Raw genomic sequence first — 16,424 nt, forward strand, 5'->3', positions numbered from 1 at the left:
GAGAGAGAGAGAGAGAGAGAGAGAGAAGGGGGTTGAGAGGGCAGGCTGCAAGCCGTACACCCACCCCTGCTGGGCTCTCTAAGGATATGTTTATGACCCTCATAAACAGCTCCACCTCACCCCACCCTGCTGCTCTTACCTCCTCCCAGCTTGTGGACCTTAAGCCAAACCACCCAGGCCAGGCAAGCGGGTGAGAGAGCTGCAGCTACAGCATGACGGACTGAGGTTAGGACAGCAGCGGCACTTCCCAGAGGGAGAGGGCAAGCTGGAGGGCTCTGGCTGAGGGCGAGGATGATGGCCCTGGTCCCCCTCAGGCCTGGGGAAGGCCGTTCCTTGTCCACCCAGGATTCAGCGTCACCTCCAGCCCACACCCCCATCTCTGTCTCTCCCTGGATCGCTTTCTCGACGGTCCTCACTCTCTCTGTCTCATCCAGGATCTCCATCCCTGTCTTTCTCTGTGTCCCTGACTCTTGTCCTCTGACCCCCCCTCGGCACACCACCAACCTTCCTTCCTGGCTATGCCTGGGTCTCCTCCAGGAATCTGGGGTCCAGACCCACCTCAGACCAATTCTTCCTTCCCTAAGCCTCAACCTCCCCGTCAGCTGGATGAGCCTTGGGCCTGAGGAGTGAGGAGTGATGGCGAAATGGTTAAACTGGTAGGTGCCAGGACTCTGGGCACCTTGTCTGAGTCCGGTGTCCTCAAGCCAAAGGGTGCTCCCCCTGAAACTTTCCCACGCACTGTCCCTCGGGTGACGCTGGCCCTTTAAGGCAGGCGGAGGGGCAGGGGAGAGCCTTTAATCACTGCCACACACACCCCGCCCCCCAGATAGGGGTTTTGGGGTTTTGGAGCAGAAAATTTATTTAAATAACTTTTTAATTAAAGAGGCAAAGCTTTTCTGGGTGCACCCCCTCCGCTCCCAGCCGAGGCTTAGGGTGCGGGAGCCACGGGTCTGGGCCCCCAGCCTCTCTTTGGGTCTTGGGGGATGTGTGTTGAGGTCCCCTGGCCCAAGCTGATTCTGAAAACAAGGAGGGTGGCCTGATCTGATGGGGGGGGGCAGGGGGCGGTAAGTGGATGGAGGGGAGGAACCAGCTGTGTCTTAACTGGGTGGCGGCCTTGGTGAAGCCAATGGGGGCAGGGCGGCTGGGGAAAGGCAGAAACAGTGGCGCAAAGAGGGAAAGAAGGAAAGGGGGTCAGACTGAGGCCCAGAGCGAGCCGGACAGAGGAGGGGGTCGGGGGGAGAGGGAGGGAGAGACAGAGGCAGAGAAGACAGGAGACAGAGACCAGAGTTACTCCTTGCATCACTCAGCCCCCAAACAAGGAGGAAGGGCTTGAACTCTTGGGCATAAATCTTTTTAATTAAAGAGAAGAGCAAGGGGAAAGCAGGAGTGTCTGTGAGAGAACCTGCTGGGGAAGGCAAGATACTGGAGGGAGGAGGCAGGAAGCTGGTTTTCTCACTCCTGCTGCCTCCATTCTGTCTGACACACACACAGACACACCCTGGCCCGTCTCTCTCAGACCTCAGGCCTCCTCTGCAGAGCTGGTTTCCCCCAGCCTGGCCACCAACCTCTCAGTGGCTGGGCGGGACCCTGTTGCTCTCTTCGGTCCCCCCACCGGAGCACGGGCCACGGGGGCTGTGCCCACCAGGCAGCGGCGACCCCCAGGGAACCCCAGGGGTCCCCAGGGTCTGTGCTCCGAGGCTGTGGGAGCCGAGGGAGCGAGCGAGGACCAGCTCAGGGCCCCCCATCTTCCCTCGTGGGCCTGCGAGCTCTCCACCTCAGTTTCCTCTCTTTCTCATCAGCTGCGTTCGCCTCGCCCTCCTCCCCTACTCCTAGTCTCTCTCCAAGGGTCTGTGTCTCATGGGTGGGGAAGGTGGATCCTACACGAGGGGGCCTCTGTGTCTCTGTTTCGGTCTTGGGTGTCTGTCTTTCCAGCTGTTTGCCTCATGTGTCTCTCCCTCTGTATTTTTGTCTCTCTATCTCCGTGTCTCTCTTTCCCTGGGCGATCTCTCTGTGTCTCTGTCTCCATCTCTCTCTCTCACTCCCAGTCTCTCCCCTTCTCTTTGTCTCAGGCCTCCCTCCCTCCCCCACCTCCAGTCCGTCCCTGGGGACCTGTGTCTCTGGGCCTTTGTCTCTCCACCTCTCTGCACCCCCATCCCTGTCCAAGCCCTCCTCCACCCGGCTGCCCAGGCCTTTCATAGATGCATCGCACCGAATCCCCAGTTCCTTCCCCTGTGCCTGGCCCGGCCCCAGGAGAAGGAAACGTTTATGCTGGTGGGCCCCCTCTCCTCCGCTCCCGGGCCCGGCCCTCCGCCTGCCGCCCAGGCCCATCCAGCACCAGAGCTGGTGACTCCGGAGGCTCATTTGTCACCCGCTGCCTGCCGCCCCACCAGGCAATCATACCATTAGCCATGGCTGGCCAGAGGCCACCGGGAGGACCGGGCCTGACGCGGGCGGAGGAGGGGCACAGGGCCGCACTCCCCACCCACTTCCCGTCTCTCTGGCCTCTCTCTCCTTTTTCTCTGCATCTGCCTCCCTGTCTCCTTTCTGGGTCTCCCCTCTTCACTCCTCTTGCTGCCTATCCCCGCACCCCCACCCCCATTCCTCTTTCGCTGTGTCCCTCCTTGTCTTGGGTGTGTGTGTGTCTGTCCATCCATCTGTCTGTCTCATGTGTCTCTCCCTCCATCTTTTTCTCTCTCTCTGTCTCCATCTCTCTCTCTCTCTGTCTCTCCCCCCTCCCCCTCCCCATCTCTCTCTATCTCTGGGGACCTCTTTCTCTCCTGTCTGTCTCTGTTGCCCTCCCCCCACCCGATGTTTTGTTCTGGACGCCCTCCCTCCCCTGCTCCCTCCTCTCCTGACCCCAGCTGCCCCTTTTCAATCCATCATCCTAGACGTTTCCTTCCCTCCCCACCCAGGGGGAGAAAATTGCTGGGAGAGGGCAGGGGGAGGAGGACGGGTGCCCTGGGAGGCCCGTCCCTTCTCCCCCCACCGCCAGCCCTGAGTGCCTGGAAGTCCTCCCTAGAGTCTGACTTCAGTCCTCAGGAAGACAGCAGGATGCAGACGAGGTGCCAGGAGCAAGCCCTCCCTGTTCCCTGGAGGGACAAGAAGCTCTGTGCTCCCAGGGGCGAGGCGGGGAGAAGGGGGCTGGGGGGCATGGGGCAAGCGGAGGGGGAGACCTGGGCACCGTTGTGCCTCCCCTCGTTCCTTGGTGCCCACAGATTTTCCCACGGGAACAGGGATGCCCCATTCACACCCCTCTGACCCAATAGCAGTCCCCATGCCGCCACCTGGGACGCCCCCCACTGAATGAAGCGGCCGGGGGTTAGTAAATAAACGCCCCAATTTCTTCACCCTGGGTTGGGCCCCCAAAGAGGGTTCTACAGAGGCCCCAGCAGACCTCGTTGTCTACAGGGGGTGACCTGTGTGTCAACACACCCCTTAATGGTTTCCTTCCCTGTCTCCCCTCCAGTGTTTCCTGGAATCGCCTTCCAAACAAGCCACTTGCTTTGGGCTGACTTCTCTGGAGCCCAGCCTGAGACGGCGGCCAGCCAGGGACATGGAGGATGGGCAGAAAGGGGGGCAAGGCGAGAAGAGACGCACCCCCCCCCGTGACGGTTAATTGTATATGTCCACTTGGCTAGGCTATGGTACCCAGTTGTTTGGTCAAACACCAGCCTAGATGTTGCTGTGAAGGTATTCTGCAGATGAGATTCACACTGAAATCAGTTGACTTTGAGTAAAGCAGGTTATCCTCCATAATGTGGGTGGGCCTCACCCAATCAGCTGAAGGTCTTAAAAGGAAAAGACTGAGGTTCCTTGAGAAAGGGAATTCTGCTTCCAGACTGCCTTCAGATTTTTTTTTTTTTTGGCGGTACGTGGGCCTCTCACTGTTGTGGCCTCTCCCATTGCGGAGCACAGGCTCTGGATGTGCAGGCTCAGCAGCTATGGCTCACGGGCCCAGCCGCTCCGTGGCATGTGGGATCTTCCCGGACCAGGGCACGAACCCGTGTCCCCTGCATCGGCAGGCGGACTCTCAACCACCGCGCCACCAGGGAAGCCCTGCCTTCAGATTTGAGCTGCAACCTCAGTGCTTCCCTGGGTTCCCAGTTTTGGACTTGCCAGACCCCACAATCACCTAAGCCAATTCTTTAAAATAAATCCTTTACTATCTGTCTATCTACCTATCTAACTATCTATACATCCTATTGGTTTCATTTCTCTGGGGAACCCTTACTAATATACTTCCAAAATCTAAATTGCTTAAAAAAAAAAAAAATCTAAATTGCTATGAGCATGTGAGGCATGACAAAGAAATAAAAAGAACATAAGTGTTCAAGATGTAGCATCCTTCGGGGCTTCCCTGGTGGTGCAGTGGTTAAGAATCCATCTGCCAATGCAGGGGACACAGGTTCGAGCCCTGGTCTGGGAAGATCCCACATGCCGCGGAGCAACTAAGCCCGTGCGCCACAACTACTGAGCTTGAGCTCTACAGCCCGTGAGCCACAACTACTGAGCCCAAGTGCCACAACTACTGAAGCCCACGCGCCCAGAGCCCGTGCTCCACAAGAGAAGCCACCGAACGAGAAGCCCGCGCACCGCAACGACGAGTAGCCCCCGCTCGTCACAACTAGAGAAAAGCCCGCGTGCAGCAATGGAGACCCAACGCAGCCAAGGAAAGAAAGAAAGAAAAAGATGTAGCGTCCTGCAGCAGATGAATGGATAAGCAAAATGTGGTATTTTCCTCCAGTGGAGTGTTATTCCTCCATAAAAAGGAATGAAGTTCTGCTCCATGCTACCGCATGGATGGACCTTGAAAACATTAGTCATGCTGAGTGAAAGAAGCCAGTCAAAAGGCACCGCACGTTGTAGGACGCCCGTTACGCGAAACGCCCGGAATGGGCAAAACCATAGAGACAGGAAGCAGGTTAGTGGCTGCCTGGGGGGGGGTGGGGTGCGAATGGGGCGTAACTCCTAACGGGTACGGGGTTTCCTTTAGGGGAGATGAAAAAGGTCTGGAACTAGACAGTGATGATGGTTGCGCCACATCGTGGTGGCACGAAATGCCTCTGAATTGTGCCCTTGAAAATGGTTAACATGGTACATTTTGTGTTATGTGTATTTTACCACAATTTAAAAAAAAGAGTTCAAGATGTAGCGATCCATAGAAACTCGAGACAAGAGGCGGTGGTGAATTAGCTCTAGAGATGGTGTGTTAATTTCCTGCTGCGATTGTAACAAATTAGTGCAGTCTCAGTGACTTAACACAAATTTATTCTCTCACGGTTCTGGAAGCTGAAAGTCCCAAATCAGTCCCAGTTGGCCAAAATCAAGGTGTCCGCAGGGCTGCAATCCCTCCAGAGGCACTAGGGGAGAATCAGTTCCTTGCCTCTTCCGGCTTCTGGGGGCTGTGGCATTCCTTGGCTTGTAGCCACATCGCTCCAATCTTCAAGGCCAGCATCCTCAAATCTCTGCCCCGTCTTCCCATGGCCTCCTCCTCTGCGTGTAGTATGATCTCCTCTTTGCCCCCCTCTTCTAAGGACCCATGTGATCCAGGATCATCTCCCCATCTGAAGATCATTAATGTAATCACACCTGCAAAATCCTGTTTTGTCATATGAGGGAACACATTCACAGTTTCTGGGAATTAGGCTGTGGATATCTTTGGGGGGCTATTATTCAGCCTACCATGAATGGCCACCAACTATTCCTCCCCTCCTTCTAGGGTGCCCTCTCCACCCACCAAGAGGTGGTGTCTATTACCCTGCCCCTTGAATCTTGTGACTTGCTTTGACCCACAGAACATGGCCGACGTGGCCTTACAGCTTCCACGGTGGCTCTCTTGGAACCCAGCCACCATGCTGCAAAGAAGTTGGTCTAGACAACTAGGGGAGGAAGGGGGGCTCCAGGGAGAAGTGAGGTGGCCCAGCCCACAGACAGCGCCCACTGCCAGCCATGAACGAGGGCACCTTGCACATCTGAGCCCCAGCCAAGCCCCAGGATGAATGCAGCCACACGATGACGTCAGCCAACACCACCATCAACACAGAGAATCGTTAAAATCATTGTTTTAACCCACCGAGTTTCAGGGTGGTTTGTTACTCAGAACTAGATAACTGATAACAGAGACACAGACACAGGGGCAGTGGGCAGGGGCCACTGACATTTGGAAACGGAGAGATAAGGTGTGGGGGGCGGAAGATACAGATCAAGGAAGCAAAGCAGAGAAACAGAGGTGGAAGGGTCAAAAAGAGACAGAGACCTCTGGAAAGAGACGGGTCAGGGGAGAGACAGCAGCGCACAGACAAGATGCAAAGAAAGAGAGAAACAGAAATTGTCAAGAAAGACAGGGGCTAAAGAAAAAGAAAAAAGAAAGAAAGACACGGGCTCCTGTCAGCCCCAGCTAAGCTTTCAGCTGACAGCCAGCATCAACTGTCAGCCACGTGAGTGAGTTATCTCACGAGTTAGTGAGTTGCCTTCAGATAACTGTAGGCTCATCCGACAGCTGATTGCAATCGTGAGAGACCCCAAGTCAACCCGTAGAGCCTAAGTCAACTGGAGCCAACCACATAACCATGAGAGACAATAACTTGTCATTTTAAGCCACTAGGTTTTGGATGGTTGTTTTGTAGCAACAGATACCCAGAACAGGATGCATGGAGTGTCACAGAAAGGCAAGCGAGGAAATCGGGGGAGGTTTTAAGCTGAAGATTTAGTTGGAGGAAATCGATTAAGAACTTGGGAAACTGTGAGAAAGATGAAGCAGAGGAAATGTGCATTTCAGAATTTGGGGAAGGTTAGAGGCTCAGGCCTGGATCCCAGAACAGATGATGCAGAGGATCTAGGGCCCCTTTGCATCCATTTCAGTGGTGGTTTCATCCAGTACCCACAATCTGATTGGTTTTTGGAGCACCAGCTCTGTGAGTTCCCTCAAACCTTTTTGCAGAAGAGACTGTTCACTGCCTGATAACCTCCAATTTCCCACGTTTCCTTACAAATTCTCTATGATTTTTAGCATAATGACTCAGAATTAAAACTACTTTTTCTCCAGCTCTTCTTGCAGCTCAGTGTGGCCAGATGATTCAGGTCTGGACACTGAGACGTAGCAGGAATCGTTAAGTGGAACTCCTGGGTCAAAGCCTTACAGAGGACGGTGGATCCGGGACCCGTCCTTCCCTCTCCATCCTTCTGGTTGGAGGATGATGACATGCAGGTGCACCATCCTGGACTAAACAGATGAGGGTCATATTCTAGCTACGTCAGAACAACAAGGTAGAAGCAGGTTCTGTACTGCCCCCCTGCAATCGGGGTGCTATGCCAGACGTGAACTGTTGCATAAGAAATAAACTCTTATCTTATTTAAACCACTATTATTTTGGATCCTTGTTATTCACATCTAAACCCACATCTAACTGCTATTAATAAAAATCTGATTAGGAAGCTCTTACGAGGACTTACATACACCCACCCTCTTCCGGTTCTGGAAATCACCCCCCTTCTATTGCCCAGCAGGCTAGGGGGAGTAAGAGCTCCCCTCCCACCTCTGCTAGCCCCAGGGTGCCCCACCATCCCTTGTCTGTTTCCCTGCACTCTGCACAGCCTCGTTAATATCCCCTTTTACACTTGCCTAAGTCACCCAGTTCGGTGCCATGAGTGTCCTGCTGTGCCTTGCTACAGAGTTCTTGCCCTCACCAGTCCCACTGTGATCACCACCTCTGGCACCCTGTTTGGCGTATGTCCTGCCACTACTGTGTAAGCCTTGGGAGAACAGGGCCCAGAGACATTGTGGTCACTGCAGTGTCCCCAGCACAGCGCCAGACACAGGGCGGGCACCCAATGGAAAAGTGAATTAAAGAAACCCAGGGTCTGGAGAGAGAGGAAGGAATTGGCTAATTCTTGTCCCCTGGGTTTGGTGACTTAGCAACTGGGACTCAGGTGGCAAAGCAGTTCATGGGGAATCTGCATTTCTCTGTCCTTCTGAGGCTGTCTGTTCCAGGAGTGTGTGTGTAAGTAAGTAAGGGGGAAATACTTGGAAAATATAACTATTCCCATCTGTTAAGCTCTTTCTATGTGCCAGGTGTTATTCTAAAAATATATATGTATATATTTAATACAACAATCCTGTGAAACAGGCACTATTAGTTCCTATTATTATTATTATCCCCATTTTCCAGATGAGGGAACTGAAGCACCCAGAAAGTAAATCTTTACGTTATGCTGCATCCCATGACAAATAATTCAAATCACTCCCAAGCCGCCCCTTGGATCGCCTTGCATCCCGGTGAGGATCATGGCATCTGGGGTGGGATGAAGGGGCATTTGTACCGTTCCTTGTCTCGTCCACATCCCAAGCTCTGGAGACGCCCTTCTTGGAAGCTGAGACCTCACTCCTCTCCCTGTCCCCAGACTCACACCTTTCCCCATTCACGTCTGGTAAAATACAAGTGTCCTGGTCCCGTTCTGCACCCTGGATGTCATCCTCTTCCATCTCTGTCCTTCCTCGCTGTGAGACTCGGGGCAAGTTGCTTCACCTCTCTGAGCCTCAGTTTCCTCACTGGTAGAAGGGGGGTACTCCGGGGACTGGCAGGGGACTGGACAAGGCTGTGCCCTGGGAAGCCCAGCACAGTGCCGGCATCGTGGGTGCTCCCTAACTGCTTCAGCCCCCTTGCATTCAGTGCCTTCCTGCTTCACACGTCTCCCCACCTTGCAGGAAAAGCCCTCTCAGGTCCCGTAGCTTCCTCCCTTTCTCTCAAGATTCTCCAAAGCGAGGTCTACGTGCTCTGACTCAGTTTCCCCAACTTCCACCCCCTCCTCACTCTATATCAGCCTGACTTCTGCCCCCACACCCTCCCCCTAACTGCTCACATCAAAACCTAAACCCAAGGGTAGCCCCTAAGTTCTCATCTTCCTCCACCTCTCCATGGCCTTGGGTCCTGTTGACCACACCTTCATTCTGGAAACTTCTCTCGGCTTCAGGTGCCCCAGTCTCCTGCCTTCCCACCCACTTCTCTGGCTCCTTCTCCATCGACAGGTCTCCCACCTTCCACGTGCCCCTTAGATATTGGGGCTCCTCAAGGCACTGCTTTCTTCTCACACTACCCACGCCCCGGGCAGCCCAACCCCTCCTGCGGCTCGGTGACACCTCACTGCCAACAAATCCCAAATCTCTCTCAAGTGCAGCCTCCTCTACTGAGCTCCGGGTGTCCCCTGGCTGTCTCCCCACCCTGACATCTCCTCTGGATGTCCCCCAGGCATCTCACGTTCGGCGTGTACTCACCTGAATCCAGCATATCCTTCAAACCTGTTCTTTCTACTTGCCCCCAACTTGGTCCCCCAAGACCTGGGGAGACCTCACTCTCTGGGCTGGAAACTGTCCACCCCCTCCCAGATCCACTCCCCACTCCCCACTCCCCACGTGCCCACACTCCATTCTTGCTTGCAGGATTCAACCACTTGTAAGACTATGAAAAAGTCATTAACTCACAAGGCTGCACACCTTTACATAGGCTGTTCCCTTTATCTGGACACACACACACACACCCCTCCTCTGAGACAGTTACCTGCTTTCTTTAGGAAACCCGCATCAACCCCGGCTCTCCTACTCAGGCGACTCAGGTCCTTCTCTTCTGCGTTCCCAGGATACCCTATGACGTGGCTGAGGGAATGGGGGCGTGGCTAGGGAAGCTACTGGGTGATGGATGAGGAGCTAGTGCAGCTCGTGGGTAATGAGTGGGGGTGTGGCTAAGGGGAACTGGGCTGATCTTCAGAGTGGCTGGTGCCTGCCGGTGTGTCCTGGCAGATGAGGGGAGAGGGGAGCATGGAAAAACCCAGATTATTTGGTGTATTTCACAGGTGCCCAAATCTCCATCAAAGACTTCATTAGCCCTCCCCTCGTGAATCCCAACTTCCCACGGGGAGGCTGTTTTTCCAGGCAGAATTTCAAAGTTTTATGGCAACTTTTACAGAAATCACAAAGGAAAGAGACAGCGACCGGTGCTGATGAGCTAGGAGTAGAGAAGGCAAGTGGGCAACAGGTCTGGGACGCTGGGGCTGATGCACAGCAGGACGATAGGACGCTAAAAACCTGTGGGAGGAAGAGTGCTACGGGGGTTGCGGGGTCATCCTCAGGGTCCCAAGAAGTGGGCAGCACTCCTCGCACCCCAAGTGTGTCCTTTGGGCAGGAAACATCAACAGTAAGAAAATGCACGTGGCCTACCAACAGATAGGTGGGCTCCAAAGTTAAAAATGCCCCCCCAGGCCCCCGGCCCCAGTCCCACCCTCCCACCCACCCCTGCTCCCCAGCAGGCAGAGATGTGGCAGCATTTGCTGGCTTGTAGCATTGGTCCTCTGGGACCCTCGGTCTCCTCTTCGAGGGTCCTGCCCGGATTGGCTGGCACTGAGGGCAAAATGAGCCTTCTAGATAGTCAGGGGAGATTGGCTGCACTCCCTTGGATTCCTGGCCTCCTCCCCAAAGCCAGTTCTCACGGCTGGGGGAGTCTGCTGCCCTCTCAGTGGAAAAGTCTGTCACCCTTTCCCCAAGTCATGCACCCTCCCACGTCCCCCCTCCCCCAAACACACTATGTACACACACAGCCCCACCCCCCTCCAAGGCGTGGCTGGGCTCTCAGAGGTACTGGAGGCAAGTGAGGGTGCTGGAAGGTGAGAAGTTACAGGTCCACAATGCACCTCCTCCAGCTCTGGAACCCCAAACTTTCCCCTCCCTTCTCCGAGCCTTGAGAATTAGTGTCCTCCCAAGGGCCTGAGTGGAGAAATCAGGGAAGGTGTGCCCCCCTGTGCACATACCCATCTGTTCCTCCCCCATCCCCCGAGGCCCACAGAGCTCCCTGAGGGTTGGGGGAAAGGGCTGAGATCTGTGACCTCCTGGGATGGATCAGCCCCCTTCAAGCCCCCCCCCCGCCCCCGCAGGGCTGAGTTCTGAGGCCCTGGGGCACAGGTCCGTGGAAGTGGTGAGGGGGTCCTCTAGAGGAAGGGGGACTTATGGCATGGAGCAAGGCTGGGTGTCTAGGGAGACACATGGGAGACTCTGTAGAGGATTGCGGATGAGGGAGGGTTCTCTGGGGAGGGGCCTCGAGGTGGAAATTGCTCCAGTAACAAAGCCAGTAACGAACAGGGACGGACTGGCTGGAGATGCACGTAACTGAGGGGGCTGTTCTTCGCAGGAGGACCTGGGGAGGCTCCCGAGGGGAAGGGAGGAGGCTGTAAGTGGGGACCGAGGAGAGGGGTAGATGGCTTCCCAGGAGGAAGGGAGGCCGAGTCCCAGGAGAGGAGGCGAATCTCTGGAGGACAGAGGAGAGCCAGTCCAGCACGGAGGCGGTGGTCTCGAGGGGCAGGCCGAGTCCCTGGGGAGGACCCTAGAAGCCCCGGATGTGGCAGTAAGCCTCCAGGCTGGCGAAGAGGATGTAGAGGAACCAGAGGCCCAGGAAGAGCGCGGTGGTGGCGAGCTTGGGGCCGCGCGGGCCGCCCAGCTCGCCGCCGATGTGCGGCCGGCGCCGGTACAGCAGCACGGCGATCCCCACGAAGGCGAAGACGGTGAAGAGCGTGACGGAGAAAGCCAGCGTGCCGGTGCGCACCTCGAAGGGGCGGCCCTGCACCGCCCAGTACACGGCGGCCACCGACCAGGCCACGCCCAGGCCCAGGAACACGTTCACGGCGTTGGAGCCCGTCACGTTGCCGATGGATGCGTCGGCGCACTGGTCCTGCAGCGCCGCCACCTTGCTGGCGAACGTGTCTGCAGGGGCAGAGACACCGCGGGTCAGGGGGGGCTCCGTGGGCCCCCCACGAGCATCCGCCTGGCTTCGTCAGTCACTTGCTCCCCAGAGACCCACCAGCACCCCGCTGGCCCAAGGATCCAGACTCCTCACCCCAGTGTCGCGCGGGTCTAGCCTCCCACTCCTGGAGTTCTGTGCCCTTGACCCCACCCAGGGGGCAAAGTCGATCGCCATCTCTGTGCCTGCTGGCTACAGGCCCCGCTGCCTGCTTTCTATAGAACGTGTCTACATCCACTGGGATCCACTACCTACTCTCTGGAACTCAGCGCCTCTCTATGGGACCCCCTGCCTGCTTTCTTTGGGATCTGCTGTCTACTTTCTAGGGAACCCACTGCCTGCTTTCTACGGAATTTGTCTGCGTCCGATGGGATCCACTACCTACTCTCTGGAACTCACCGCCTCCCTCAATGGGACCTGCTGCCTGCTTTCTATGGGACCCACTACATGGTTTCTATCAAGTCCTCACCTTATTTCTATGAGACCCCTATCCCATCACCTGTCTCTTCAATGCCCTGCCACCTTCTTTCTATGGAATCCATCGTCTGGTTTCTACCACTTCCCACCGCCTTAGTTCTATGGGACATCCCATTTGTTGCTTTGGGGGAGGATTCAGTTGACATGTTGAATCTATGGGCCCCCCTGCCTAGTTTCTATTATTCCCCACCATTGCTTATGTTCTATGGGGTCTGCTGCTTGCCCTCTACAAGACTTGCTGCCTGCTTTCTGTGGGACTCAGTCTGCTTTCTGTGGGACACACACCCCACCTGATTTTTGTGGAATCCACTCTATTCTATGGGGTTTGCTGCCTGCTTTTGCTGGGAATCACTAGCTGTTTCCCATGAACCCACTGCCTGTGTTTCTACAGGCGCAATTATCCCATTGCCACCTGGGTGGACAAAATAAATGTTAGGCCCCAGCCACGTGGCACCCCTTGCCCGCCCATCAGTTCCCCACTTGGCTTCTGTCAAGCATACGGCTTCGCTTCTCTGGCCTCCACCCATTCCTGAACATCTTGCCAAGACTGCAAGTCTCTGTTGCGGAGGGCAGGCTTCACAGACCCATTCACCAATGGTTGCTTTCTACAGGACCCATCACCTGCTGTCTGGGCCTACAGCGCCACCACCTGGCTGGTGAACACATTGATGTGGAAAAGCAAGGTGTCTGCCTCCACGTGTGGTCTCCTCCCTCCTACAGGAATTTCAGTCTCCTCCACCTGGTTTCTAAGGGACCCTCCCTCAGATTTGGGGGAAAGAGGGGGTCACGTACACTGTAGTCTCTGAGGCCTCACTATCTTATTTCCATGACATCTCCTCCAACATGTGGTTTCTACTCTGACTCTCCTCTTAGTTAAAGCTTTGAGATTCATTGGCCTGGTTCCTATCATGCCCAGCAACAAAGGTCTATGGAATCTTTCATCTGGTTGATTGGCAGGGGGAGGAAAGGGAAAATGAATATCTTGTTTCTGTGGAACTCACTGCATGGTTTCTATGAAGTTCCCACCTTATTTCTATGGGACCCTCCTTCCAACACCTGTCTCTTCAATGTCCTGCCACTTTCTTTCCCTGGAATCCATCGTCTGGTTTCTACCATTTCGCACCATCTTAATTCTATGGGACATTCCACCTGCTTGCTTTGGGGAGGATTCAATTCACATGTTGAATCCATGGGTTCCCTCCGCCTAGTTCCTATCATACCCGCCTGCCTATTTCCAAGGGACCCCACCATATGGGTTCTGTATGATTCCACCACCTTATTTCTGCAGGGCCTTTCTCTTAGGGTCCACCTGCCTGGCTTCTCTGAGACACTCCCCCAACAAGGGGTCTCCTGAGGGGTTACCGGGGATGGAGGTGCCCAGGGCCACGAAGACGACAGCGTTGACAGAGTCCTTGAGGCCAACGGTGCAGCCAAAGTGGGAGGCGAGGTCCCCAATGAGGGCGGTGAGCAGCCCGATGACCAGGATGCAGACACCGAAGCAGGCCCAGCCGTGGCAGTACTCGGTAGGGGGCACGCAGGCGAACAGAACCTTCCAGAACACCGTCAGGAAGTGCATGACGTAGTCAAAGCATGACGGCAGTCGCTCCTCCCGGGACCCGTCCTCCTCCTCCTCCTCGTCCCCTGTGGGCACACGACCCAGCTGGGGCACACACCCATGCCTCCTTCCTCGCCTACAGAGCCCCCCTTTTGTTCAACTTCTAGGCAGCCAGTCCCCAATGAATTGCTTTCCCAGAATCCCTTGCAGCTAAGAGAATGTACGGGCCCAGGTAAAAATATTCATTTTCTCAGAATCATTTGAAGCTAGAGGAGGCCATGTGCCCAGATAAAAATATGCAGTTTCCCAGGATCCCTTCTGCTAGGGGTGGCCATGTCCCTAGCTAAAGATATGCCTTTCCCAGAAGCCTTCACAGCTACTGACAGCCAGGTCTGCAGCTAGAAATATTCAGTTCCTCTGATTCATTGCAGCTGACAGTAGCCACATGCTCAGCTAAAGGTGCTCACTTTCCCAGAACCCCCTGAGGCTAGCAACAGCACTGTCCTCAGATAAAAATATTCACTTTCCCAGAATTCCATGCAGCCAACAGCAGTCAGGTCCTCCGCTAAATACGTGGTTTCCCAGAATACCTTGCAGCAGTGGTCGTGTGATCCAGTCTGGCCATGAGACATAAACAGAGGGTTTCTGGAAAGCTCTAGCTTTCCTGATAGGGGTACTGTTATAGATGTGTTTTCTGAGATTTGTAAAGGATGCATCATCCTTAGAGCTGATTGTGTCACCTACTGTGGCCGAATTTGACCCACTTCTGACCTGCAGTGACTTGTGTAATGGGAAAGTGCAAATGAAATGTCTTCCTACCTCACCTGAAACTCATAAGCAGAAAGCAAGGAATGAGAAGCAATGAACACACTTGCGTGTGCCGCGAATTACATCCGGAAGGATGCTGATTAGAAACATTGTCACCCCTGACCAGCTGCTCACAGCAAGTCAGGAAATAAGAGCCAGGCCAGCCACCAAATCATGAAGCCACTTTCCATGGTCCCACCCAACGGTTCCCTGGAATGTCAGGGAGCATAGGACAGCTGGTGACAGTGGAGGCAGAGAGAGACTGACGGATTTGGGGATTCGGGTCATACATCCCTTGCCCACTTTTCTAGCTCACTTAGCCACTTGGCTTCTTAAAGAAATAAATGGCTGAATTTGTAAATGCTTAACTAAGTGGTTTGTGAGGCTTCTCAGTTCTGCATGTTGCATCACAAAGAAAATGTTTTTGCTGCGACCCCAAGTAAAATGCAGTTGGAAACTAGAACTGGAAACTCAAACGCAACAGGCACTCTGCCCCTTCCTGCTTCCCTGCTTCCTTTCTTCCTGCCTGGAATATGGACACCTGGAGGTACAGCAGCCGTCCTGCAACCATGAGGACAACACCCGGGAATGGGAAAGAGAAATAAAGAAGGGGCCTGGGCCTTTAATGACACTACTGAGCTGCTGCTAACTCTTGATTGCCTCCTACAGACTTTTTTGTTCCGTGAGAAAAAATAAAGTCTGGTGTGCTTAAGCCACTTACGGTCAAGTTTTCTGTTGTTTGCCACTGAACGCATCCCTGATTGACCACACTGAGACATGGCGGAGGTCAGAGCAGGGAGGACACACTCTTGGGAGGGAGGGGGCTGCTATCACTCTGTCTCTTGGGGCTTCTCCCTGCCCTGCTCCAAATCCTGCCTTGGCTCCCACTGCCCTCAGATCCAGGCCCACACTCCTGAGCTTGGCATTCCAGTACCCACAGGCTCTGGCCTCTGCTGCCTTCTCCAGCCTCTCCCATCTAGAGGGAGCCTCACGGGTATGCCTGTGGTTCTGGAGCCGACTCTTTGGTGTCAAACCCTGTGTGATCTTGAATCAGTGTCCTAACCTGTCTGAGCCTCTGAATGTCTATTTGGGAAATGGGAATAATCATCAGACCTGCCTCAAGAGAGGGCTGTGATGACTACACGAGTCAGGCCATATAATGTGCTCTCTATGGGGCCTGGAACATCTCCACTGTGACTGTCATTGTTGCAGGCCCATTCCGGTGCCTGGGGGTGGGGGGGATTCAAAGATGCCTGAAACCAAGTCCAGCCTGCAAAGAACTTTCCATCGGGAGGTAAAGGAAATACAAAATCACCTCTAAGTGCAAGACGGGACACGATTCATCCCCTAAGGAAGCGAGAACCACCCTTCTTCAGCACCTCAGAAAGCTTTGTGCTCACGTGAGGACCCAAAAGGAACAAAGTACAAAATGACCAAGCCCCAACCCAGATACTCGGGATACGTTCATTAAATGAGTTCGTACAGGAAATGGGCTTCAAAGCTGCCTGACACTCAATCTGTCTTCATCGCTGTCATCATCGTGATTATTATTACTGTTATTATTACCATAATGGTTTTATCCTTCCTCTACTACTTCCTCTGATCTAATCGCTTGCTTTCTATAGACCCATGGCCTCCACGACCACCATCTCACACCCACAGTTTCAGTTTCATGCAACCCTCTTACCCTCACTAAGCCCCTAGAGGGACCTCTCTGGCTCCCCACTCTTCTTGAAGCTCAAATTCCTCACCACATCCTCTCAGACCCTGCATGACCCATCTCCTGCCAGTTTTGACAGCCCCAA

General features: G+C 54.5%; 1 protein-coding gene across 3 annotated transcripts in view; it reads right to left on the minus strand.

Annotated features, from left to right (window-relative positions):
* Positions 1 to 5,251: 5,251 nt before the first annotated feature.
* Positions 5,252 to 16,424, minus strand: part of SLC8A2 (solute carrier family 8 member A2) — a 36,051-nt gene continuing 24,878 nt past the window's right edge. Inside the window, exons 9-10 of one of the 3 annotated variants that reach the window (XM_004271112.4) lie at positions 13,620 to 13,898; positions 5,252 to 11,743 (exon numbers count right to left, since the gene is read on the minus strand). In XM_004271112.4, the coding sequence (XP_004271160.1) occupies positions 11,367 to 11,743; positions 13,620 to 13,898 (656 nt within the window). In that variant the 3' untranslated portion in view covers positions 5,252 to 11,366. The remainder of the gene's footprint in view (positions 11,744 to 13,619; positions 13,899 to 16,424) is intronic. The other 2 variants (XM_049702881.1, XM_033430618.2) reach the window with 2 other exon arrangements.

Source organism: Orcinus orca, chromosome 20 (assembly GCF_937001465.1).
Source record: "Orcinus orca chromosome 20, mOrcOrc1.1, whole genome shotgun sequence".
In the NCBI taxonomy this organism is placed as follows: Eukaryota; Metazoa; Chordata; class Mammalia; order Artiodactyla; family Delphinidae; genus Orcinus; species Orcinus orca.